Source organism: Poecilia mexicana, unplaced genomic scaffold, assembly GCF_051168715.1.
Source record: "Poecilia mexicana isolate PSO_F unplaced genomic scaffold, ASM5116871v1 scaffold_2, whole genome shotgun sequence".
Classification (NCBI taxonomy): Eukaryota; Metazoa; Chordata; class Actinopteri; order Cyprinodontiformes; family Poeciliidae; genus Poecilia; species Poecilia mexicana.
The window spans coordinates 2,658,742-2,683,396 of record NW_028263371.1 but is presented as its reverse complement, the minus strand read 5'-3'; the positions used below and the strand labels follow the sequence as shown (position 1 = coordinate 2,683,396).

The 24,655-nt window shown below is 40.8% G+C and overlaps 1 protein-coding gene across 3 annotated transcripts in view; it reads right to left on the bottom strand.

The window, feature by feature from the left end:
* lrba (LPS-responsive vesicle trafficking, beach and anchor containing) overlaps nucleotides 1–24,655 on the bottom strand; it is a 229,719-nt gene that overhangs the window by 24,500 nt on the left and 180,564 nt on the right. For all 3 annotated transcript variants that reach the window (XM_088008919.1, XM_088008921.1, XM_088008927.1), the window contains exons 46-49: nucleotides 24,186–24,338; nucleotides 11,862–12,029; nucleotides 3,092–3,181; nucleotides 1,316–1,493 (exon numbers count right to left, since the gene is read on the bottom strand). In XM_088008919.1, the coding sequence (XP_087865045.1) occupies nucleotides 1,316–1,493; nucleotides 3,092–3,181; nucleotides 11,862–12,029; nucleotides 24,186–24,338 (589 nt within the window). The remainder of the gene's footprint in view (nucleotides 1–1,315; nucleotides 1,494–3,091; nucleotides 3,182–11,861; nucleotides 12,030–24,185; nucleotides 24,339–24,655) is intronic.

Below are 24,655 nucleotides of genomic sequence, written 5' to 3'. Positions count from 1 at the left end.
AACCAGATCCAAACCTGGAGAAGCAGCATTCAGCTTCTATGCTTCACAAATCTGGAACTTCCAGAAAATTGCAAAACAGCCGAAGCACTGAGTTCCTTTAAGTTTAGACTAAAAACCCAGCTGTATAGAGCTGCCTTTGAAACATAATAAATGGAACACTGACCAACATATTTGATGTGTGTTGATTATTTTGATGATGGCAGTTTGTTACTCATTTTCTCAATTGGTGACCTTATTATGTTTATATTACTTCTTATTTTTGTGCTTTAATGACGTAAAACATTTTAAATTGCCTTGTTGCTGAAATGTCCAACACAAATAAACTTGACTGATTGATAAAAAAATCTACTCAAAAAATATGCTATTGATTGTGATCCATTTTAAATTAAAAGGCTGTCTTCCTGGCTCAAACGGTTGACATGGTTGCTTTGGAGACGGTGCGGCCCTTGGAGGGCTTCCAATGCTAACTACAACCAACCAATCAGAGCCAGGAGGAGGGTCTTAGCGCCGTCAATCATGAACATGCTACAATACAGCTTCTCCCCGTCAGCAGAGCCTGTCACGAATGCTAAGGCTAGTTAGCATGGCCACTGATGACGGCAGATAGACAGCTTTCCTGTAACAGTGAGTTGTTTCTCTGCTATTAGCATATTTAGCAGCTCATTCGTGATATTGATTGACAGCACTAAGACCCTCCTCCTGGCTCTGATTGGTTGTTTTTGGTTGAGAGTGGAGCATTTCTTCAGACTGTCGCAGTAGCTCAGGGAGGAAGAGGAGGTGTTGGATCTTTTCACAGATTATGTGTCTTATACTGTCACGACATGGTAATAGTTTTAACAAATAAGTAAAAATAGTTTTTATAAAGGTTACATATCACAGCTTTAACAGAGGTAAAAAAAAAAAAAAAAGATTATGGAGAGCTTCATGTGAAGACTGTATTACACAAACTAAATACCACGATCAGTCGAGTCTTTGTTGCTCACAATGTGGTTCATATTCCACTAAAAACAAATCAGCTTCATGGCCCCGGGGTTTTTCCTGAGGTCGAATGAGTGTTGGGTAAATAAGACTTATGAAAGTGAAAGGCTGATGTATGGAAGTGGACATGAGACCCAACGCTGGCTGTTACATGTGTCACATTTGATACAGCTGCCTGGTAGACACAGTCAACCGTCTCTCAAATCAACGTCCGTCCCGTACAGACAAGACAGTCTGATCTTCATACAAATACAGCGTTAACCAACCCAACCACAGGACTCATGACGTGACCTCAAAAAACACCACAAAAACACGCCAACGTGCCGAAACCACCGACCTGCCAAGCCGTGCCATTTGTTGACAGAGAAGAGACGGTTGGCGGTGACGGTTATGATGGCGGGTGATGCGAGGCCCGGCTGGGTGTTGGCCGCCACGTGGGTCACAGGAGAATTGGACGGGAACTTCAGCACCATGATGACGTCCTGCTGCATCTGCTCCGTGAACATCATCGGCGTCTGCAGGAGAAGATACTATTCAGGGAACCAGGGGACAAGATGACCGGACAACAACAGAGACCACAAAGCAAAACGAAAGCAAAAAGATAAATAAAAAGTTAAGGGAAGCAAGTCAGGTTGGAGGCAGCAGGGAGAACAGGAGGAGGAGAGAGGGAGGAAAGAAGAGCAGAGAGAGAAGGTTAAGCAAGGACAGATGGCAACAGGACAGAGCTGAGCTCAAATTTAGAAATATGCAGAATGTTACTCATGACTGCACTTGGAAGCAATTATCACTGAAAGGAGGAAATATTTCTTAGTGTTGAGATGAAAAGCAAAAAAAAAAAAAGACTAACAAATTCAACAAATGACAAATATCTGCTCAGGAAGTTGGATTCAATTCCAAAAAGTCCAACTTGTGATAATTGTTAGAGCAGCGTAATACACTGTTTTTAAAACAACTGAAGGTAACATAGTTAGTTGATTGTGCCACATAACGGCACATAATTCGGACTCTTTAAGCCTGCTTTTCATTTCAGTCTACATTGAAATTTTTTAAGACTCTTTTTTATGAAATGCACACGTTTTGTTTTTTTTTTTTTCTCCTAACTTACTGACTTAAACTTGTTTTTTTGAACGTACAACACAAGGGCAAAAATACCCCACTATCCCATCAACCTGTCAGGCTGCTTCCTCTGCTCAGGCAACATTTAGCTCAAATCTAAGTAGTGTTTGAACTAAGCAGCTTGAGCAGAAAGCCATTTTCCTCCTTGCGTGTAAAGTAGAGGAACATCAGTGTTTAACATCAGGAAGAGACCTGAGTAAATCCGGTTCATCTGACAGCTAACTAGAAGCACTGACAGTATCATTACCACCGGCGCGGGGCGGACGCCGACACTGACAACGCGCCGGCTCGAGAGGGAACAGGAGAGAAAGTGGAAGCCAAGAGAAGCGAGCAGCAGAAGGAAAATAAAGGTTTGGGGAAGGTTAGAAATGTGTTTGAAAAGCTGTCTGAACGGCATGTCTTTGAAAACTATATTTGGAGGAGTAAAAAAAAAAAAAAGAAAGAAAAAATTCACAGAATCCACCCGTACGGTTGGGCGGCAGATTCAAAGGACCGGCCCGGGTTTGTGTGTGTGTGTGTGTGTGTGCGTGTGCGTGTGCGTGTGTGTGTGTGTGTGTGTGTGCTGGGTGGTGGTCTGCACAGCCAGCTGTCAGCGCCGCAGGGACACCACACTAATAAGGACTCCTGGGACCTCGGCCCCATCACAGGCAGGAACTACTGACTGCCCTCCCCGGCACATAAAGGCCCATCGCTTCAAACCAGCCCATCTCGTGTTTCCAGCTCAGGTGGGAAAATCTGGATCAGGCCCAGATTTCCAGCAGAAAACCTTTTACCAAAATGCATCTCTGGACAAATACTTGTAATCTCTTCCTTTCACAAACACCTCGCTAATAAAGAAAGAGGAGGGGGCCGTGCTCTGGAAAAGGCAAGAGGATTTCCCAAAGTAGGGAAGAGCAAGATAAGGAGAAAAACGAGGCGATTGTAAACAGTCGTATTTGTGGAGGACCAGAAGTTAAAATAAGACAAAAAGAGGAATGAGGACCAGTTGGACACTTACCACTTGCATGGCTGAACTTCGAGGCGGGTGAGGCTCAATGAGCAGCTGAGAAGGAGTCTGTCCAAAACTCCTGATCTGAGACTCCACGGCCTGAGGAGGCAGGAGAACACAGACACGCAATCACTATGAAACTGTTTCTGTAAGTTCAAATCCATTTATCTCTCATTATAATGTCAACGAGTCTGATCTCCATATCTATGATAGATCACGACTGTTTGAAAAATACAAACATATGAAATTAGTCCTGTGTGATTGCTGCAGATTCTCAGATTACTGTTTTAACACAGATTAACAGATTACAGTGAAAAACTTAAAGGTACATGTGTTTAAGGGCCTGAACTACAGAAGAGGATTAGGATTACTGGAAAAAAGAAGAATTCTGACTTTTTTCCTCAGAATTCTCAATTCTGATTTTAATCTCAAAATTAAAGAATTGAGATTAATTGAGACTGAGTAAAATAAAACGTCAGAATTCTGAGATCAAAGACAATTCTGAGATTAAAGTCAGAATTTTGAGATTAACATCCAAATTCTGAGGAAAAAAGGGCAGAATTTGTGTTTTTTTTAATATATATATATATATATATATATATATATATATATATATTTTTTTTTTTAATCAGTAGCCCTAATCATCTTCCATACATGAACACACTTTACATATAAACATACATATTTCACTGTCTTTTGTTCACAAGTTTACACACAACGACTCATTTGTCCCGCAGTTGGACTGAGAGGACAGGAGGAGGGCCGGCTGCCTGGCCTCCGTGGTTAGCTGGTGTTAATGAAGAGGTATAGGACCATAAATGTCAGAGCAGACGCCGGCCCAACAGCCTCTGGACAGCATCACGGCTCTCACTGTCAGGCCAGCCGGCAGCAGCGACCGACGCTCAGAGCTTCACTGAAGCCTCGTAACTCTCCACTCAGCCGAGTCAGAACAGCGCAAACATCTGCTACCGATACACTCTTTTCATGTTTAGGTATTTTACCTAATAAATGTTAATTTGTTTTACATTTTAAAATAATGCCACAATGGAGGAAAAACAAAGGCCAATTTCATTTTGAGTGGACAAACAGAAGGACTGTTGAGACAAACCTGAGGAGGTGTTGAGGACTTGGTGCAATTAACAGATCAGTTAGTTTTAATAATCCATGCTTGCTCATGTTACTACTGCCCACATTATTTTGACTAATTTTAGACATATTTTAGAACCAAACAGTCTTCAGTCCAGCTAATGAGATCATTAAATGTAAATGTGTGTATTTATTTTTTATGTCTGGGCCCACAGACTTATCTGTGTAGGTGTGTTTCTGTGGTGGTTCAGTTCACTGTGTACTCAGCAGTTCTGTTTCTTTCCCAAATAAAGCTCTACAAGTAGCTGTTGTCATTATCTTTGTATACCCTTTTCTTTTCTAATGGAAGCATTCTTGGCTCAATAGTTGTATTACTTGGAGCTAGTGCTGCCATTAATGCAATTTTATAAAGTGCAGCTTTTATTTCTCAAAAAACAAACAGAAAACACCCAGAAAAACAAAAGGGAACCACTGGATTAAAGATTTGCTTTGCTGCAGTTCAGGCTTTCTTTCTGACATAAGACCAATTTACTCCAACCTGTCGATTCCAAATTTGAGCCTTCTTTTAACTACAAGGACAAACAAAAAGCAGTTTTGAAGTTTCTTTGGTAAATAGAGTGACAGTCTGAACCCAACGGTAAGTGAAGGAATTACAAGATTTCTCCATTAATGAATCAGAGGGAGATTTGGTAAACCTTATTTGATTAGTACTACATTATAATGTATTAATGCATTTATAAACCTAATATGGGGGGAGTTATTTGTGTTGATGGAGGGGAAAAAACATTCTTTTATATATATAATTGACCTGGTTGTCTCCAATCTGGGCAATCAAGTGAACGTTGGCCAAGTTCCTCTAAACGCTGCAGAGCTTGTCTGTGAAAAAATATGCAAAGGAGCTAAAAATGCACCCAGAATGCATTTTGGGTGTTAAGACTACAAAAAAGAGGTCTTTATAAGACAAGAACGGGGCTGAAGAAAATGACCAAGACAGAACTATGACAGCATGGTCAACGTGTTGTTGCCGTGCTCTGTGACTGGCTGTGTGGGAGTGACAGAGTGTGTGTGTGTAATACCTTGTGGGGACGATTTTCCCGACATATACTGCGTTGTGGGGACCAATTGCTCCTTGTGGAGACCGGAGCCTGGTCCCCACGAGGGGAAACCCTGTTTTTGGGTCAGGGGTCAGATTTAGGGCTAAGGTATGAATTGAGTTTTGGTTAGGGTTAGGGTTAGGTATGTGATGGTTAGGGTTAGGAAAAGGGTAAAGGTAAGGTTTAGGCTGTAGAAATGAATGGAAGTCAATCGAAAGTCCCCACAAAGATAGCAACACAAACGTGTGTGCGTGTGCGCGTGTGTGTGCGTGTGCGCGTGTGTGTGTGTGTGTAGGCTGAAAAGGTCTGAGTCTGACTTGGCGCAGCCTGGAAATGAGCTCATGGTTCAGACCTCTGTACGGCATTTCCATGAGAAAAAAAAAGGTCAGGATACGAGTCTCTTCATACCTATTGTCTGAAACTAACCAGAGGAGCACAGTGCAGGGAGGGATTTTAACACTGATATATTAAAGTTTCATCACATTATTAAAGGTTGAGAACTGAATCCCAGAAGGTCTATGCTGATTATTTTCTTTGTAAACGTGGAATCAGAGTATGAAACTAGGGAGTTCAGACAGCATGACAGCAATAATTCAGAAAACCAGAAGTTTGGAGCAGAATTATAGTTTGTGAAAGTTTGGACTTAAGACCAAGCCAGAGGTTCAGTTTATGACACCTGAAACTGGATGAAATTATCTTTGTGGTTGAAAACCACGGGCAAAAATAAAAAAATGAAAAATGAAAGAAGTGAATTTAGTTCTTAAGTTTTTAAGTAAATTCTTCTATTTTACAGAGTTTTACATCATTTTGTCATTTCACTCTTTAGAGAGTAATACTGGGAGTCCAACAATCACGTACTGTCTGGGTAATCAGAAGGGCCAGCCTGTTGATAGTTTGTTCACTGTAGTTGTAAGCAGTATTAGCTCATTTAGAATGACTACATTAGTGTTCTCACTATGACTGTACAAGTTTTTTCATGCCAGAATTAGACATGCAAACAATGAATTGACTTATGATTGTTGATTAATGGTTAATTAGATTAAAATAGGTTCAAATTGATTAAATACTACGACCATTTTCCAGCGTTGTCATCCAGAAGAGCGTGCTACTGGTCATTGTTAAGCAGAGCCAGTTGATACAGAAATAGAGATGGCGGGGCCATACGAGAAAGAGAAACAGTTTTAACAATGTCCGGTGACAGGAATTCAAAATCCCCTTCTACCCACTTTCCTGTCTCTTAGTTCAGGTTCAGCAATTTTACCCACTTGGATAAATATGACTATAATTTCTTTCCATCCATGTCATCACTATCCAAAGTGCAACTATATATATATATATATATATATATATATATATATATATATATATATATATATATATATATATATGTGTGTGTATGTATGTATGTATGTATATGTATTTAAATGCACAATATTTAAAGACCATAAATGACCAAGGATCAGATCCTCAATGAGATGTTTCTATGATTTATTTTTCAACTCACACCCAATAACTAAATTGCGGCGAATAGAAAGTCCACAATGATTCACCCAGAACACTTCAGTGGTTAATTTCCTCTAAGTGTCATGACCGAGACTCCGAATATTTTCCATCTCATCCACATCGAGTCTTGAAGCGTCCGTGCATCATTCAAGGTCAAGGCAGCATCCTCCTCTGACAGCAGAGTGAAGCACCTTGCTTAAGCTAATGTGTGGAAAAACTCCTCAAAGGCTCCTAACTTATCTTCATTAGGTGCAGACTGGACATTTACGAGGCTGTCTAGCGGAGGAACGGCGCTGAGTGTAGGTCAGGATGTCCTATCCCTATATGCCAATGCAATGCTCAGGTGATTATATGGGGCGCCATCTACAAGGCCAATCTCTTTTGGAAGCGCTGGACCGCGTCTGATGAGGGTTTTCTGAATTCTATACATTTAAATGACCGAGTCGCCCTCAGCTTAGTCCCGGCCTGCCCTTTGATTTATTCAGCCAACTTGACAAGATGGATTTCCATGCAAAACATCTCAGCGGTTATGTAAATCGGCCTGACATGAACTCAAAACAGATTTAAAACAAATCAAATCACCAGCTGTCTGTCCAGCAGGGATGTCCAATCTGAAAATGAGAACATAAGCCAAAAGACACAAAGCAAGAGATTTTAAAGGGATACCATTATGTAAAATCAACTTTCTGAGCTTTACATCATGTTATGATGTTATTCATAACATGTTATGATGTTATTCCCTCGTTTAAAACAATCCTGGAGTGGTGCTTTGATTTTTTCTTGCATGTTTGAGAAAACATTTAATCTCCCGTGGTAAACATTCAGCTTTGCGAAACATCTGGATGGACCTAGCCCCGCCTTTGAGACAAAGCTCCTCCTCAGAGCCGTAGTTTCACAGAGCATCCCACACTCACATGGCTCCTTCAGACTAGCCAGAAACAATTAGCAAACACCTGGTGCAATGGCGCATCTGCTAAGCTTATTATACGAGCTACTTCTCAATAGGAGCCATGTTGTGACGACTTCCTGAAGACGGTTTCAGAAAGAGCAGGAGTTATGAAGGAAACAAAGTCCACGTTTCAAGGTGTTAAACTACGACGTTAAATTTAAATCATTTTTACAACAACTGAAGTTAACAATTTCTTGACTGTGGTATAAAATGGTACTATGTGCCTGAAAAACCCATAGTCCTGCCCCTTTAAGGAATATGACCGACTTTGAAAACGTGTAGACGCAGGTTCACTCTAGGCTTTTCTGCTGAATTACACAAATGCTGTACAATTCAAACAGGGATCTGTGTTTTGTCCATGCCGTGAGAGGTTGCTGGATTTTTCCATAATCACATGTGAAAGAGGGGAAGCCCTGTAGGACGACGCAAAGGCAAATCAGGCCGAGTCTCCCCCCCTTTACTCTGAGAGGCAACGCAGATGTGCATGTAACCCCACCACAAGAACACACACCAGTGTGTGCACATGGTTTCTCCCTGCGCTGAGTGGCAGAGGCAAGACAGGAAGTAATCACGCGGTTGAAAAACAAGGCACCGGTATCCAGAGCAGTCACTAATCTGTGCTGAGCTATTCCACACTTTCTCCCCCAGACACACACACACACAAAATGCATGTATAAACACTCGATTGTGGTCATTTATGCTGATGAGCACGCATAAATATACAGATGTATAAACATGCCAATACAAAATGTAAACAGACACACCCGTATGCACCAACATAACTACGTGGAACACACACACACACACACACAACGCTCCAAGTGCATGTGGATAGGAGGGAGATGTGGGAGAGAGCAAAGCAAAAGGTACAAACCGTCTAACCCATTGTAGTAGAAAACATGCACACAGATCTGTGCCCACCTCCACTTCCCCCCACCGACTCTGAACCGCCCCAGGGCCCGTCGCAGCTCAGTCCAGAGCTCAGGCTGAAACAGTTGTCACTCAGTAATGACAGACTCTGGGGGCTCTTTCAGGCCTAAAAATCCCTCAAACTCCCTCCCCAGCGCCCCGATGTGACGAAGGCCAGGCTCGAGACTCTGTTTCCACCTTTCTGCGGAGACAGGCCACGTTTCCTTCCGCAAAAAACACAACCAACAGGGGAGCCTCAGATTAGCTCACATGGGCAACACCGCCTCGGTTTATCTAACTAATTAAAGTGCTCAGACTGAGAGTGTTTTCACAGATGAAAGACGGCAGACTGGAGTCACAGCGTCAAACGGCGCAGGTAGAGAAAACAACAAGCTTCTGTTCGTCTCCAGGGAACGGCGCAAACTTTAAAGTTTTATTGGCATTTCAATGAAGCAGTGAGTCAATGCTGGCTTCTGTTGTTTTTTATACTGAAACCATAAATGAATTTTATGGCTTCAATCAACCATAAAATTGCACAAACTAGAATTATAAAAATAAATTGGCTTAATAGAAACGCGACAATTTTGAAAAAAAAAAAGAAATTAATCTTGTTTTCTGTTAAGTTTTGGTGCTTGGATGAGGTGGTTTTTCGGTTGTATCAAAATTAGCATATTTTCCAGAACTGCACTGAAAACACCTTTTTTGTCCTGCATCACTTGAGTCATGTGATCAACAACCGGATGCGAGTATCGCTGGAAAAACTGAAAAGGAAATGGCAGGAGGATGACGACACAGGTAGTTTTTAACGACTTATCGCGTGAACAAACGTATTCACGTGTGATTTTAATCGCATTTATAAGTCAATAGAAACACCGCAGTTGTGAAATTAAACTTTTTCGACACAAGTGGAATAGCAACAAAGTTTTGCGCAGATTTGTAACATCCCTGACGTTTTAAATGGATAATAAAAGCTTAATTCAAAATAATTTTCTTTTGTAATGATTAATGAAACACAGAATAAAAACAGAAACTGCGGCTAATTAGAAAATATTTGTAAGCAGGTGAATCTAAGGTGTGTATTCTTACACAGAAAGCCACAGTGGGAGGAATTCTGTTTCTAATACAAGTGAAATCCTGTGTTCCTGTCTCTGCTGGTTCTGTGTACATTGGTAGAATAATCAATACCTTTGTCTTTGGAACAGCTTGGAAGAAATAGTGCAGTACCACGGATCCAATTTTCTGGTGTGTGTGTGTGTGTTTGTGTGTGTAAAGGCCAGAGCACATCTGGATGGGAATTAGGGCGAATAAGGTGATAAATCAAGGATGTGCCCCTTGTGCCCGTGATGCTCCAGTCAGTGAGTCATGAAGGGCGGCTGTACAGTGGAGGCCACTTGACGTACACTGAACTAATCTCCATTTACACTTGGATGCTGGGACACGTCTAATTTATGACTAAATGAATCTTGTTTTCTTCGTTTTCTTCCATGATTTTCTGTTGATGATTTAAGAACACTCACAAAGTAGGCCGGGGCGATATGGAATCAGAATTTTGTCACAATATTTTCTGGTACTGCTGCGATAACAGTATCAACGGAGTTTAAAAACAATATTTATTGCTTATTTTTTAGGTAAATAGTTTTGCAGAATGACGACTGCATGCGACGACACAAATACTGTTCTTGAAAAGCTTTCTCATCTGAAAGAGGTGTCTTCTTAAACAGTGACTTAAACCACTAACCTGCACACAGTAACTGCGTCTTATCATAGTTTTGAATTTACTGATGTTTACCGATGCTCTGGTGGAACAAAGAGGGAAGAAAACGGCAAACATTCCCTTTGTTTATTTTTAGTTTAACATCAATAACTAAAATGTATCATGACAACAATAAATCAACTTTCTTTTTCATGATAAACGATACGATAAATACCACTGTTTAAAACGGTTAATGTCCGTTTGATGAAATGCTACGCTAGCCAAGTGAGAATACTCTGCAAGTAAGCAAGTAAATGGTTGTAATGCATTTTTTTGTGTTAATGTGGTATTTTAATTTACCATTACCATACCATAGTATTGCAGGAACTTAGCCTTTATTGTTCAAATTAAATAATGTTCCAAACTATTGATGCACCAATATGGACATTTGGGGTCAATACTGATAAGTGAGGTCAGTCTTGCTGTTTTGGCCACCATGTTTATGTGGATCCACTGCCCATCCGAAGTCTGTTTTTTCATTTGCACATTAATATTGTACACCAAAGTGCCTTTTATGCTCAAAACTTGATGTACGTTTATTTAATTATTTATTCTAGTTTTATGTATTCATTGTAATTGACTTTGAAGTTTTGTTTAGTCTAATGTGCTGCAGTCTTGTCCCTTGTTCTAAGACAAATTTCTCCCACGGGAGGCAAACAAATGATCTTGTCTTATCTTATGATTTATGGTTATCTCAAACATCAGGACAATAAAATTAGCTCCCAAAGTTTTCTCTTGCATTGTTTCACACAGAACTCAGTGTTGCAGACTTCACTGCACATCAGCAACTATGTTTCAAAGCTACAAAAAAATGCCTCGCCCTACAGCTGAGATTTTTTTTTTCTCAAATTTGTCAACAATAAAAATAGAGTATAATCTCCCCCCACCCTCCTTGGTGCTGAAAGTTATATGTCAGATAGGCTGATGTGAGCCAGGTCAGTTGGCCTTGCTGCCTCTCGCAGCCAATCAGTGAAGTTGTCAGGCCCGTGTTTGGCTGTGGGTGCCCTGGCTGTGTTTTTCTTCTCAGCGCTGTGTCTTGTGTGCTTGCTTTCGGGCAGCACCCGGCGTAGCTCGTGTGTGTGTGTGTGTGTGTGTGTGTGTGTGTGTGTGTGTGTGTGTGTGTGTGTGTGTGCATGCCATGGTTCAAAGTGGTGGGAATGAATAATGAATGAAAGCAGAGGAGGAAGCTTTAAGGCGTTAAAGTGGAACACTTGGTGGAGAGCTTTCAAAAAGGTATTACACGAGGGAAAGGCTTTGCTCGGCAAAACCTGCCTGTAGATTGTTAGCTTAGCTCTCCTGAGCCACTCCACAGGCAATTTGGCTTTGCTAATGGGATAAAAAAAAAACAACAAAAAAAACCTGAAATACGGCTTGCTTTTGTAATGTAGATTAAACATCAATCTGAGAGGGCCCCGGTGTACTTACAGTAATAGAGTATTTTCTGCCTTACTCAGCAGGATAGAGGATGTAAAGCAGCAGGCTCACCTCTCTGAGCATGGGGTCGTTAATGGAGCTCAGGTTGACCGCGCCTTCATATGTCAGATAGTAGAAAACATTGAGGGCCCTGGCAGCTTCGGGTCCCTGCTGCTTGTAGCCGAAAATCAGGTCAATCCACTGGTGGAGCTGGCAGGACACAAACTCGCTCTCCAGAGCCTGCGACAGAAACACAGGAAAAAAAGGTTAGGAAGTTCTATAAATATCAACACATGAATACTATAAAATAATTCTTTGACCTACAGAAATGCTGCTTCCCAAGTGAGGTCAGTCTTGCCGTTTTGGCCTATAACGTCTTCATGGATAACATGTTCCACTTTTAGATTATTTCAGTAGTAACTTGAAAAAATGCCTTGTAAGTGAAATAATCTGCCAATTCACATCACATAATGTGCCAGTAAGCCATAAAGGTTCGTTTTCATCTGTTGTCTCTCAAGGTGCAATGAAAATAAATACATTCTCAAAAAAGAAAATAAAAATGATAAATAAAAAGCATTTTTTTTATATAAAATTCAGCATATCAAGATACAAGTTTAAAAAGAATAAAAAGCCATTTTGAACAAATGCAGACAATCCCTAAAAAATAGAATTAAAATAAAACCACATGATCTGTCGCTGCATTTTTGATTATCTAGGAGCCAAACTTTTAACTTAGAAGTTAAGAATTTGTGTGTCATTCCAACGCATGGACTCCATTGCTCTTCTGTAAAATGGCCGACTATTATTTCCCCAAAACGTTGCACCAAAGTATGCAGGGCTGAATAAGAGGTCAACGTGTCCTCTGATTGGCTGATAGATGAGTTATTTCACCATGGCTGAATTATGAATATATTTGATGCAACTGTTTACATCCATCGCTGATATGACTTCTAACCACTTATTACGTGAACAAGTTTATTCACATGTGATTTTAATTTCGTTTATTTAATAAAAACACCAATACTGCAGAAATGGTGTTTTGTCGACATTAGAGGAACACAGACTAACATTTGCTCACATCTGCAGCAGCTGATGCCCTTCAGAAAGCATATTCCTCAGAGAGCGCAGCACATCCCGCTAATTGTTCCTGTGATAGAATCTGAAGATGATTTTTATAACGAGCAAAACGCACAACGTACCCACATCTGATCATAAGGGAACATCAAAACTCTAGTAGCTCATTAGGGAAACGTTTGGGCTCCGTCTTTGTTCTACGGGAGCTGACAGCGGCACGGCGTTGCTCGTCTGCAGACGTCTCAGTGCCGCCATTACGCTGAGATACAAGCCGTTTTCCCTCATTAGCCGGCAAAGGAGGGGGAAAAACATTTATGGTTTCCCCATAAAAACAGGCGATTGTGTTAATTTGTGTAAAGCTGTCGGCTCACAAAAGCCCTCTAAACACGACCAAATTAGAATGAGGCAGCCCTTGATTGTCATTGCTGCCTTGTGTCACATTAATTTGTGACAAAACATTAGCCTGGGCTGCACTTAAACGGCAATTTATATCATTTCAATTTTTACCGCAGATACCAGTGCATCCTTCACTTAAATGCGACTTTCTGACAGGCCATTTTGCATCTAATTTTTCCCCACTCGCTTAATTACAACTTTTAGTCGGCGAGCAGAGCCAGAGAGCGGAGGGGGAGCAGTGTGCAGCTCAGGTACGATGATGAGGTTTCATTGTAGGATGAGCGCCGACTTCATCTTTAGCTGTTTCACACACAGACTCTGGTGTGTGTGATTCCTTTTTCCTAAGGAAAAAGGAATAAAAGGGAACAAAAAGCAAAGTGAAACAGACAGATTCCAGGTTCAGTGAAGAGAAAGGCATTCTAGAAGACAAAAAAAATCCCTTCAGTACATTTGATTTGACTTATAATAACAGGATGATATGCCTGCAGAATACAGACTTTGTGTCATTACAGTGTTTCAGTCAGGTCAAAGCTTCAAAATGTATTTAAAGGTGCGGTATTATGTAAAATAAACTTTTTGGAGTTTTACATCATGCTGTAATGTTATTCTCTCATCAAAAACATACCAGGAGTGTTGCTTTGATTCTTTCATGCCTGTTTGAGAAATCCTTAGCAACCATTCAGCTGTGTGAAATGCCTGGGTGGACCTAGCTCTGCCTTCAAGGTGCTAGGTCACAAACTCACCCTAAAAGCTTCCACCCAAAGCAAGCCTCCCCTTCCACTCCCTCACTCAGCTCCTACAGACTAGCCAGCAGCAATTAGCAAACACCTGGTGGAACTGCTGAGCTCATTATAAGAGCTGCTTCTCAGAGAAACGCTGGTAAAATGTTAAAAAGATAGAGGGCAAAATGGCAACAAAAAAAAAAAAAAAGTGACCTTAAGTCACTTTGATTCATTTGTGTTTGTTCAGTGTGCTAACATCTGGCGGACAACAGGCTCAGCAGTGCTGCGATTCTAGTTGTTGTATGAACATAACCCCAGTGGAATACGGTTAATCTCAGAATAACTGCCTCTAGAAACACTGCACTGCACTTTGATCTCATTACTTCAAAGCTTTCTGCTTAACAATAAAAAAAGAGCAGTGTTATCATCTGACTCAGATTGATTTACAGCATTGATTTTCCTTACATAATGCAGGAAGGTGAATATTCATAGAATAATTAGTTTTAATACTTTTAATCGGTTGAGCTCAGATAAAAAGCAGCCACTCTGGTGATCCTTCCAGTAAACACTGGCTCTGCGGCTCAAGGTGCCGTGTTTTACTTCAGACTGAAGAGAAACTCCATAACTCTCTTTAACACTATGAACAGATATGAGTAAGAGGCAGGAACACCCACAACAGATTCTTGGTATTTCTACTGAGTACCAGAGGAATTGGCTCATTTAAAGTAATAATAATAATAATTTATTCATCAACAATAATTTTACTTCGTCATGGGAACACAAATAATGGCTTTGTAATTCTTTGATCAGATGTAAGAAGTCTAAGAATAAAAGCTTAATCTCTGGAAAGGATTACTTTTTCAGGCAGAATGCAGCACAGAAAATTTTTAATGATCAGGATTAAAAATGGAAAAAATGAAAAATTGTGGTAAATTGGCCAGAACTTGAATCACTCTCTGTACTAGTTGTAATATAATTTGAGAAACTTACATGTTAAGTGCACAGCACCCATCCAAATTTTTTATTTTATTTTATTGTTTCTTTTTTGTGTGTAATTTATGTTTAGTTAAGTTAGGGGAAGCTTGAAAAAAAAATACATATTTTAATTTTAATTTTGTAAAACTTTTTTTTAGTTTTTAAAATCAGAATTAAAATATATTTTATATATATACATATATATAAAAAGCTTAAAATATATTATGATATATATATAGAGAAAATATAATTAAAAATTAAAATTAAAATATCTAATAGATATTAATTATTAATTAAATATTAGCTGTGGGTTTTATTGGCATATGTGTGGATTATTTATGTAATAAAGGCGAGATGATATAGGTGGTTAAGAGGGAATTTTGCCAAGTTTATCCTTCCACCCAGAAAACAGTGAACAGAGAAGTCATGACAAGAGTTTGAGAATTAATTTCCATTAAATCAGCAAAATTGGCATCAGTGTAACTTACTGGATCTGGATTTAATCTTTTTGTAAAAATTTTTTAAAAAACCCCACAAGTCATTATTCCAGAAATAAGGGATGTTTCTGTTGCCCATTAGGTAAATGGCAGAGCAGCGGCTGTGGAAACGTTTGGTCATGCGGCGCCACAATGTGGAGACATCTGAGCAGAAGGCGTGGGCCCACGGCAGATTCCTGAGGTGGCGTCCAAAAAGCAGAACCGGGCCGGATTATTGATGTACCAATTAGCAGCTGATGTGTGTGTCTTCTCCTCCCACAAGGGACCGACTGATAAATAATGAATAATTTAGCACGGCTTTATGTAAATGCTAGCAGGGGGTCAAAGTCACTGGAAATCCTCGGTTCTATTGTTACGCGTTTGACAAACTACATGTTTAAAATGCGAGGGTGTTTGTTTTAACATCGCTCTGATTTCCAATTACAATCAAAACGCAGCGCAATTTCTGAAGCAGAGATTTATAGAATTATAACGCTCCTCAGTCAAACTGCAGTGCTGGAGATCTAAATCTAAATCTACTCATTTCAGATGATTTCTATGGCATCAATTCACAACAAATGTCATTAAAGACACTTTACTAACAATTTCACCTCAATTGAAATTGTTAGTAAACAATGCTCTGTTTAACTCTGTCCAGTTAAACAGAGCATAAGCATTAAAGCTGCACTATTTAACAATTATATAAAACATTTTTCTTTTTACATTTGATGAAACTGTCACTATGTCAGGATAGAATAATATGAGACAAGTAGCTTGTGAAAAAAATCTAGCTCTCAGTGCTAATTAAAAAAAACAATCAGAGCCAGGAGGCGGGACTAAGTGCTGTCAATCACCCTCTGTGGCACTACTCAATAACTCTCCACCCGTCCCCCACGCTCAGCTACGCTGAAGCTAGCATAGCATGTTGTGAATGCTAAGCCTAGTTAGCATGGCCACCGATGGCAGTGGATAAACGGTTTTCCTTTATGTTGTTTCTCTGCCATTAGCACATTGAGCAGCTAGGACATGAGCCTGATCGACAGCTCTAAGACTCTCCTCCTGACTGATTGGTTGTTTTTGGTGCATTTCTTCAGATGGCCGTATTAGGCCAGGTGGAGGAGATTGATATTTTCCACAGATTATCTCGTAACATGCCGTCACAACATGGCAACAGCTTTAATATGTGAAAAACATTTTTTATAAAAGTTACATACTGAAGCTTTAAGTCCGGCTCATTATTCAAATTAGTAGAGAATGTTTTTTGTCTTTTTAAATGACGTGTTAGTTTTGCCTACATGCATGCGCTGTGAGGTGAATGCCAGTGAAAGTGCGTTACAACGAACAAGCTTCCTTTGGTTGCAAGTCTCAGGTTACTTCCATTCTTCCCTTTTGTAGACATCTGTGACTTTGGAGTGGACCTCAAGTCTCTAATGAAAACTAAACAGACTCAACGGGAACAACAGTTTGACTTTATGTCTTTCAATGTGTTCCACTTCAGAGGGACTGGAAGTCTAAAATGCACCAACCCCATTTAGGAGGTACGACGCAGCAGACACCCAGTGACTACAATTACCCAGCTGGTGAACATTAAAGTGTCCCGAAAGTCTGTCTAATCTTACATCAAAATTCTCCTCTTAAAATGTATTTGTATTTGCAGATAATGGATGTATTTGGATAGGACTCTTTTGAAAACGCTAAATAATCTCTGTTGAAACATTGTTGTATGTTTCCAGGCCTGGCAGCTGAAGCCTGGTGGACGTCGCTGTGGTTTGTGGTGGGCTTTATGACCTGGATTGTGCCGGATTTTGCTTCGGTCTTAACGAGGTGACAGTAAACGCTTTCCTCCATCCCTTACTGGTCCTAAAAAACCTTTTTAAGGACTTATAGAGAGCTGTCTATAAGGACATTAAAATGCCACATAACAAATCAATCCTTTCATTTGCACGTTGAAAATAATGCAAACGTTCATGAGAGGCCGAACAATGTGTGTCACAAGCGGTGCGGGTGTGCAGCTGGCCTTATGTAAATCTGCTAAATACTGTGGTTTCTTTTTTTTTATGTTTGTGAAGTTTCTTAAGTTAGAACAGAGGGCTTCTTTCCTCTAGTGGCGAAAAGTTGGTTCCACTTGAGGTCGGCGACCTCGCTCCTCGAAGGACTGATTTAGCTTAATCTACATGAGAAAACGATTGTCATTTTGAAGTCGTCCAAGAACGACTGCATACAGCAAAAAGAGTGAGTGGGCAACAGATGACGTAAGGAACAAGATCTATGTGGCTACTAGACCATTTCCTTTATTCTAGTATTCATATTCATACTCACACACACACACACACCATGTGTGTGGTGATTCAGCCTCACCCCCCTTCCAACCCGGCTAATTAGACAGGTGACAACTGTGAGTGCTCTGGCTGAGGCCTGACTGGCAAGTGGAACATGAAACTCCAGCACTAATCCTCTCCTCCCATCTTTTCCTTAAACCACTCACTGACTTGAAGAGCAACAGAATCCGTTTTGTGTCGAGTGTACAAGCTGAATGAGAGGGGACGTGTAGATTATCTCACTGGAAACAAACAAACACTTTGATAGATTTGGTCCAATTTGCAGCACAAGAACTGGTTAAGGAATAAATTACCAGGTCAAAAGAGAGGTGCAGTTGTTCCCTCAATCAGTATTTACCTTTTTACCAAATTAAGTTTATGAATAGAGAGGCACCAATCTGATATTAATATCTGTATCAGTCTTGATATTGAAAATAATTCTACATCGGGTATCGGTGACAATGTGCCTGATCGATAATTACAATTTCTGAACACTTTGAAATGTGTTCAGTTTATTTATTTTACATTGGCTGTTGTACTCCTAATTGCACTGAGTAAACAAATTAAAATTGTGCTTTTATATGTTTGACCAAGTCTGTGAAGCTATTGCTGTATTTAAGTTATCAAATAAATTTGTAATTTAGTACATTTATGTGTCTGTGTAAAAAGTAAAAAACAAACGTTTTAAGTTAATTCAGCGCTGCTTTCTGAATGGGACTGGTATGGGCCGACATTAAACCTCAGATCTGCATTGGTACCAGGAGTGAAACAAGTGGACTGGTGCATGAAGCACGACATACAGTAATAGTAAAAAGCTCAATGTTTAAAAAGTACATTTCAAATGCTCATTCACATACACACACACACACACACACACACACACACACACGTATGTGCACACACAAACTCACACACACACGCATCGCTTTTGGAAAACTGCATTTTCAATCATCTTCACTTTTATCTTGGTTACTGCTAACAGGCACCAGAAAAGAGGAAACCCATCTATCCTCCTGCATGTTGAGAGGCCGATTAAGGTATCCAACATATCACCACTTTGATAAGATGATGGCATAAACCACATCAACAACATATCTGAAGGAAGAAATATTTGGATAGTTGTTGAGAGAGGAATACTTATCTGAATTGGTTTGAGTTTACTAGTTGACTAAAAGAGATTACTGGAATTAATGACTCCACCAATCAGCCTTTTATGTGGACTTGCTGCTTGTTGATGTGATTTCATGCACGTCTACCAATTTTATTCAGAAATGCTATTTCCCAATATCAAACATTATCACAAAGATCACTGGTCAGCTAGTCAATAAGTTAAATGATTGATTGCACAAGTATCGCAAGACATGGATAGATGGTTGGGTGATTAGTTTTTAAATTTTGTTGGTCAACTGGCTAGTGGGGTGGTCAAATAGTTGGCTTGTTTTTTTATTATTTTATAGTAAAACAGGTAGTTTTGTTCTTTGGTTCTGTGCTCTGTTGGTTGGTCTTTACCTTTATTCCAAAGTCAGTTGGATGGTTTTGTTAGCTGTGTCATTATCATGAAAGTGGCCGATGGGTTGGCTGGGTTCTTATCACAGAGCTGAAATCTTGAAAAGGTTAAGAGACAACACAACAGACCAAAGATGCTCACCCCTTCGGTCTGTAAGGCATCCATAATTAATAAGTGTTTGAAAGCCAGAGGGACCAGTCAAAACCAAGAAAGTCCAAAATAAGCTAGACAAGCTTGACAAACACGAGCTGCAGTCAAATAGTCTAATAACAACAACACTTTTTTTCAGTTCATTTCAAACAAACAAAGACTATTTCAATGATCACATTTTAAAGGACTCGAGTGCAACAGTTCAACGGTGAGTCAGGAAGACAAACTGTTGGGCAGAACCAGCGCGAAAACACAGCAAAGCTGCAAGAGAGCATTTAAGTTGATTTTGGCTGAAGTGAAATGAGAGCACGGGGGAGTGCAGGAAAAAAAAAGAAGGACAACATTAGTCTTTGAGTATTTCAGTAACTGTAGATCATCCCATTTCTCAGGCTCTCATTAGCCTCCTCCATTACATCACTGAACAGGGAGGCTTCCAGAGATGAGAGGGAGGAAAAGAAGAAGGGGGGGACAGCTCGTAAAACACTGAGCACACAGTAAACATGTCTGGCCTTATGCATGACAATACCCCTACAGTGAGCGCTGTCTGACATTAGCCAGATAACCCCCCCCCAAACCCCTCCACGCCCCACATGGTAGTTCCCATCTTACAACAAAGCTTTTAGCGGAGACACCAAGGGAATACATTAGTGCTAGCCCAACATGGTTAACCAAATTTTGGTAGAGGGAGCAGCACTGGGCTAGACGATGTTAAAAAATGCTCAGTCAGTCAGTCATTCACAAGTGCACAAGCACCGGTGGTGGTTTACCTCAGCCCCCACATGAGCTTCTGTGAGGGTTACTGTGAGAATAAGACGTGGAGGCTTGTGGGAACCATCTTCTGAAGGTCCCAGCAGCTCAGCAGCTTGTTGGGATGACAGATGAATATAAACAGTCCCGATTTCTGACTGGGTGAAGCTGAAGGCCTCAACAGAAGAGTGGCTGCAAGTGAATTTTTGTCTTCTGAGTCTCTGTGACTACACTTCCCACATTTTGTTAAACATGAAATGAGCAGAAAAAACCTGGAGGGAGCTTGTACATTTCTAAACACTAGTATAATGGTTGTCGATGGTGAGCGAATTCAAGTGGAAAAACTGTTGATTTTTTTTTTTTTTTTTTTTTGACAGAGATTATAATTTAGAAATTACTACAGGGTTTCCCACAGTGTACTATAAGCCTGGTGGGCCTCCAGGCTTCACTTGCGCCCCCAGCAGGCTAAACATTGTTGTTTTTATTATTAGTATTGTTATTATTTTATTTTCTTACACACCAGTAACAGTGATATCAAAGACGGGTTAAAGAGTCTCTTTGGTGAAATGGTTGCAATTCTGAACACTTTGAAATGTGTACAATGGCAACATATTAGTCAGTATGTGAACACAGGGAGACTGAGGTCAGGTGTTTGTTTTTTTTGTTTTTTTCACTCTGTAACCGCTGCCCATATTTTAATTGTATTCTTTTTATGTCAGCTTTTTTTTTTAAGACTTTATAGTACAAACTACAACATATTTTCTTGCACAACAATTGTACTTTGATAAACTGGATTCCCTCTTTCAAAACAATCACTGTAGAACAGCAGGAAACAAGTTACCAACATCTGGTTTATGCTCCATCTGGCTCTTCCAATGAAAAGACATGATGGTGTACAAAGACACTGATGTGAATATAAATAAAACACAAATTTCCCAGTCGACACCAGCAACCGAGTTAACAGTGAGCAGGACTGTGAGGTGCGATGTGGTCATATATAGAGGAATGTAAAAGGAGCTGACAGTCCCCAGAAAAATGTAGTTATTTAGTGGAGGAGGGATCAAGTTCTTAACCTCTCTCCTGACCTCCTGGTAAAGGCAACAAGCAGCTCCTGATCTCTGTGGCATGCGGCCTCAAGACCCCAGCGTCTCCTCATTGATGTGTGGGGGTGTGCGCATGATAGGCCTGGAAAAAGGGAGTGTGCCTTTCACTCGCAAACATTTGAGTACAATGTAGGAGCTTCAATTGAGTGCCGGGGCAGGCTTATCAGAGAGTGCTGAGGTGCTTTGTCCGCAGAGAAATTTGTCTAAAAACCAAACCTGTGGTGGTGAAACGGAGCCGCTCTGTTGCCACGCAACACACTTCCTGCTAAACATCGTTGATGAACTATGACACCTCGACCAGCGGAGCGCCACATCCCAGGCTGCAGTTTGATAGAACGTTTATACCTTCTCCTATATTTTCTTTATTACCCACCATGCAAGTCTCCTCACAATAACAAAAACAAGCTGCCGTTTTGCACAGCAGCTCGATCCTTCTCCGAGAAAAGCTTTTAATGGCCTCTCCAGATTGAGCCCTAATTAGCTGTTAATCATTTAGGGCTCATAACCAGAGTGGAAACAGCCGGCATGTGTGTGTTTGTAAGCAGGCGTGCAGCGGCGTGTGTTTGCGCCTTCATTCCTGCTGTCTACCCTTGTGTTGTGAAGCCATTAGGACCAGAAGTGCTAAAGAGAGCCAAACAGCCCATTAACTCCTTCACTCTTCCTCTCTTCCCCTTCGCCATGCTCATCTCTCTCACAACAGTACCACAGTTGCCAGCTGACACCCTCTAATGTCAGCTATCTGTCATGACCACAGACCTGTCCACCCACACACCCCTGCCTACGCTCGTCCCCCAGCGTGGTTTGTGTGTATGGTCTGTGCTGTTAAATGGCTGCAACTCTTCTGCTGGTGAAATTACCACACTGAGACTTAATGCTTCAGAGCGTGTTAGCGTTATGTGGGGGATATGGACAGGTAAGACAAAGTCCATAGGCTCAACACAACTCTGAATCTTTTAGTTGATTACAGTTCTGATCACCTCAACCTGCGCGATGGTCTCTGCTGCATGTTTTATCTCAGACAGAAACTACTCTGGTTGCCTTACAAATTTGAGAAAACTAATGAAGATGCTCATCAAGGTTGGAGACTGAATAATACTGGAATGTTATTTGAGAGAAAGAAAAATCACATACCAACGACGCCCCCCCCCCTCAGCCAAATAACCAACAAGACTGGCAATGGATACCATCTCAGAAGTGGAGACCATAAATAGTCACCTCCTCTACATGGATGAATCAAGGTGTATACTAAAGTTTAACTGTGCACTTTGAATGTAAATGAATGACATTTTTGCTCTACATAGTTTTTCACACATCAGACGTGTCTGGTTTACATTCAAAGTCTGTGTGAAGGCTCGTCAGACGCGTCAAAATCGCTCTTGCCGTTGTTTTCTGCTGCCAACCTATTTGCAGTATGCGTTGGATGCGCTGGATGCGTTAAATGCTCAAAATCCTTCAAATCGCGCTGTGACGGGCCCTTGGTGTGCCTCCACATAGACTGTGAATGTAAATCAGATGCGCCTAATGCACGAAATGCGATTGGTGTGAACACACCATAAGAGTGAGCAAGACATTGACTAAGGAATATCAGAATGTCAGTCAGGCTGGAGAAATGTGGCTGGATGGTGACAAACAGAGGGAATGTAATCCACACTGAGGGAACTGAAGTCACAAAAGGGAGAATAGCAAATACTAAGGACAGCTGTAAGTATCATGGAATATCACAGACAGAGGCAACAAGGAAAGCAGCAACAGCCAAATACCTGCAATGAGTAAGGCGAGTTTGCAGAAGTCAGCTCGACGGCAAGAAGAAGGTCTGGGAAATCAACAGCTAAGAGCTGACAGTAATCAGATATTCTCCTGGGGTAAAGGAGGAAATTCATACCACTGATGTTAAAACATGAAAGCTACTCACCATCCATGGTGAATTTCACCCCAAATCCAGTATCTACAGGCTATACACTAAGCCCACAGAAGAAGGCAATCACCCAAAATGGCACAACCAAGTTCCAAGAATACATTAGGAAGTTGGACCCAAGGGTTTAAGTGTTCAGTGAATGTCTCAGGCATTGGAAACTGGAATCATCATGGGAGGAAAAACTATCAAACAAGAGCCGGCTCTCTGAAAAGAGCCGAACTTCCCATCAGTATTGAGCACCGTCTCACTGCAACAACGCAACTATGAAGTACCAAAACCCACGCTGAGTAGGAGAGGAGGATGACATGTTCAACACAGGTGTCTGCTAATTGGGATCGAACAACAGAATGTTGGGAGGTGGGGGGAACGGGTAAGACTGGGAGAGATTAGTTTTTCTGAAGCAAATTTGTTATTTTTGTATTTGCAAATACTTCACACCATTTTATTTAAACATGGTATTATGATTAACTGTAAGCCAGATTTTATGGTAACATCTTCCCGTTTCCACTTCCTTAACTTGTTGCTGTGACACACAAGTTTCCCTCACTGTGGCACAACAAACGGAAGGACATACAGCTGAACCTCTCTAACTTCAAAGACATGGATAAATGATATTTTTGTTCCAGAACGCTTCCAACACAACAACAAGCTTCTCATGGCCCAGAGCGGACTGACGGCCAGAACCCAAGTGTGTGATTAATGAGAGAGGCATGGTCATATCAGTGGGCAGGAGAACAGACCCCCCGTCAGACTACACAGGTCACAGGACACACCCAGCCTCATCAGCACTCATTACTACCAGGAATTCATATCACATCCAAAGCCGCAAACGCTACAATCCAAAGATTTAAACAAAAGAGGAAAATGTGGCCGCAAATTCAAAACTAAAACTTTACAATTCAAGATAGGTGATTTATTTAATTACTCCATTCAATGGATGTACGTATACAAGCCAAAGACGACTTATATGTAACAAAAGCACTAACAGCTGTTGTGCTTTTGAAGAGACTCACCTGCCGATTGATGCGAACAAACTCCTCCGAGCTTTTGGCCCAAGGTGGAAGATCCACATCAGAGACAACGGTGCCGTCCTCCATCACTCCCAGGTTGTAGTTGTTGGCGTTGACGAACATCTCAGGCAGGTAGAAGAACTCTGGGATCAGCTCCTGAGGCGACAAAATAAAATAAAATAAAATAGAAGTCAGTTCGGACAATTTTCAAGTATTTTACATGAAAATCAATCTACAAACTACAACATCTGCATAGACCAGGGATCTTTAACTGCAGTCCTCAAGGGCCGGTGTCATAAAACTTCTAGATGTGTATAGCTTTGAAGTAATCATTTCAAATAGCGTACTTCCTTAGAAAGACGAGCCTATGGTAAGAGAATTGAGGCACAGTCAAAGGACAGAGACCTTAAAATCTGAACCTGGGCTTTTATTTACTTCAAACAAACAGCAGTAATTCAACACAGAGAATGATT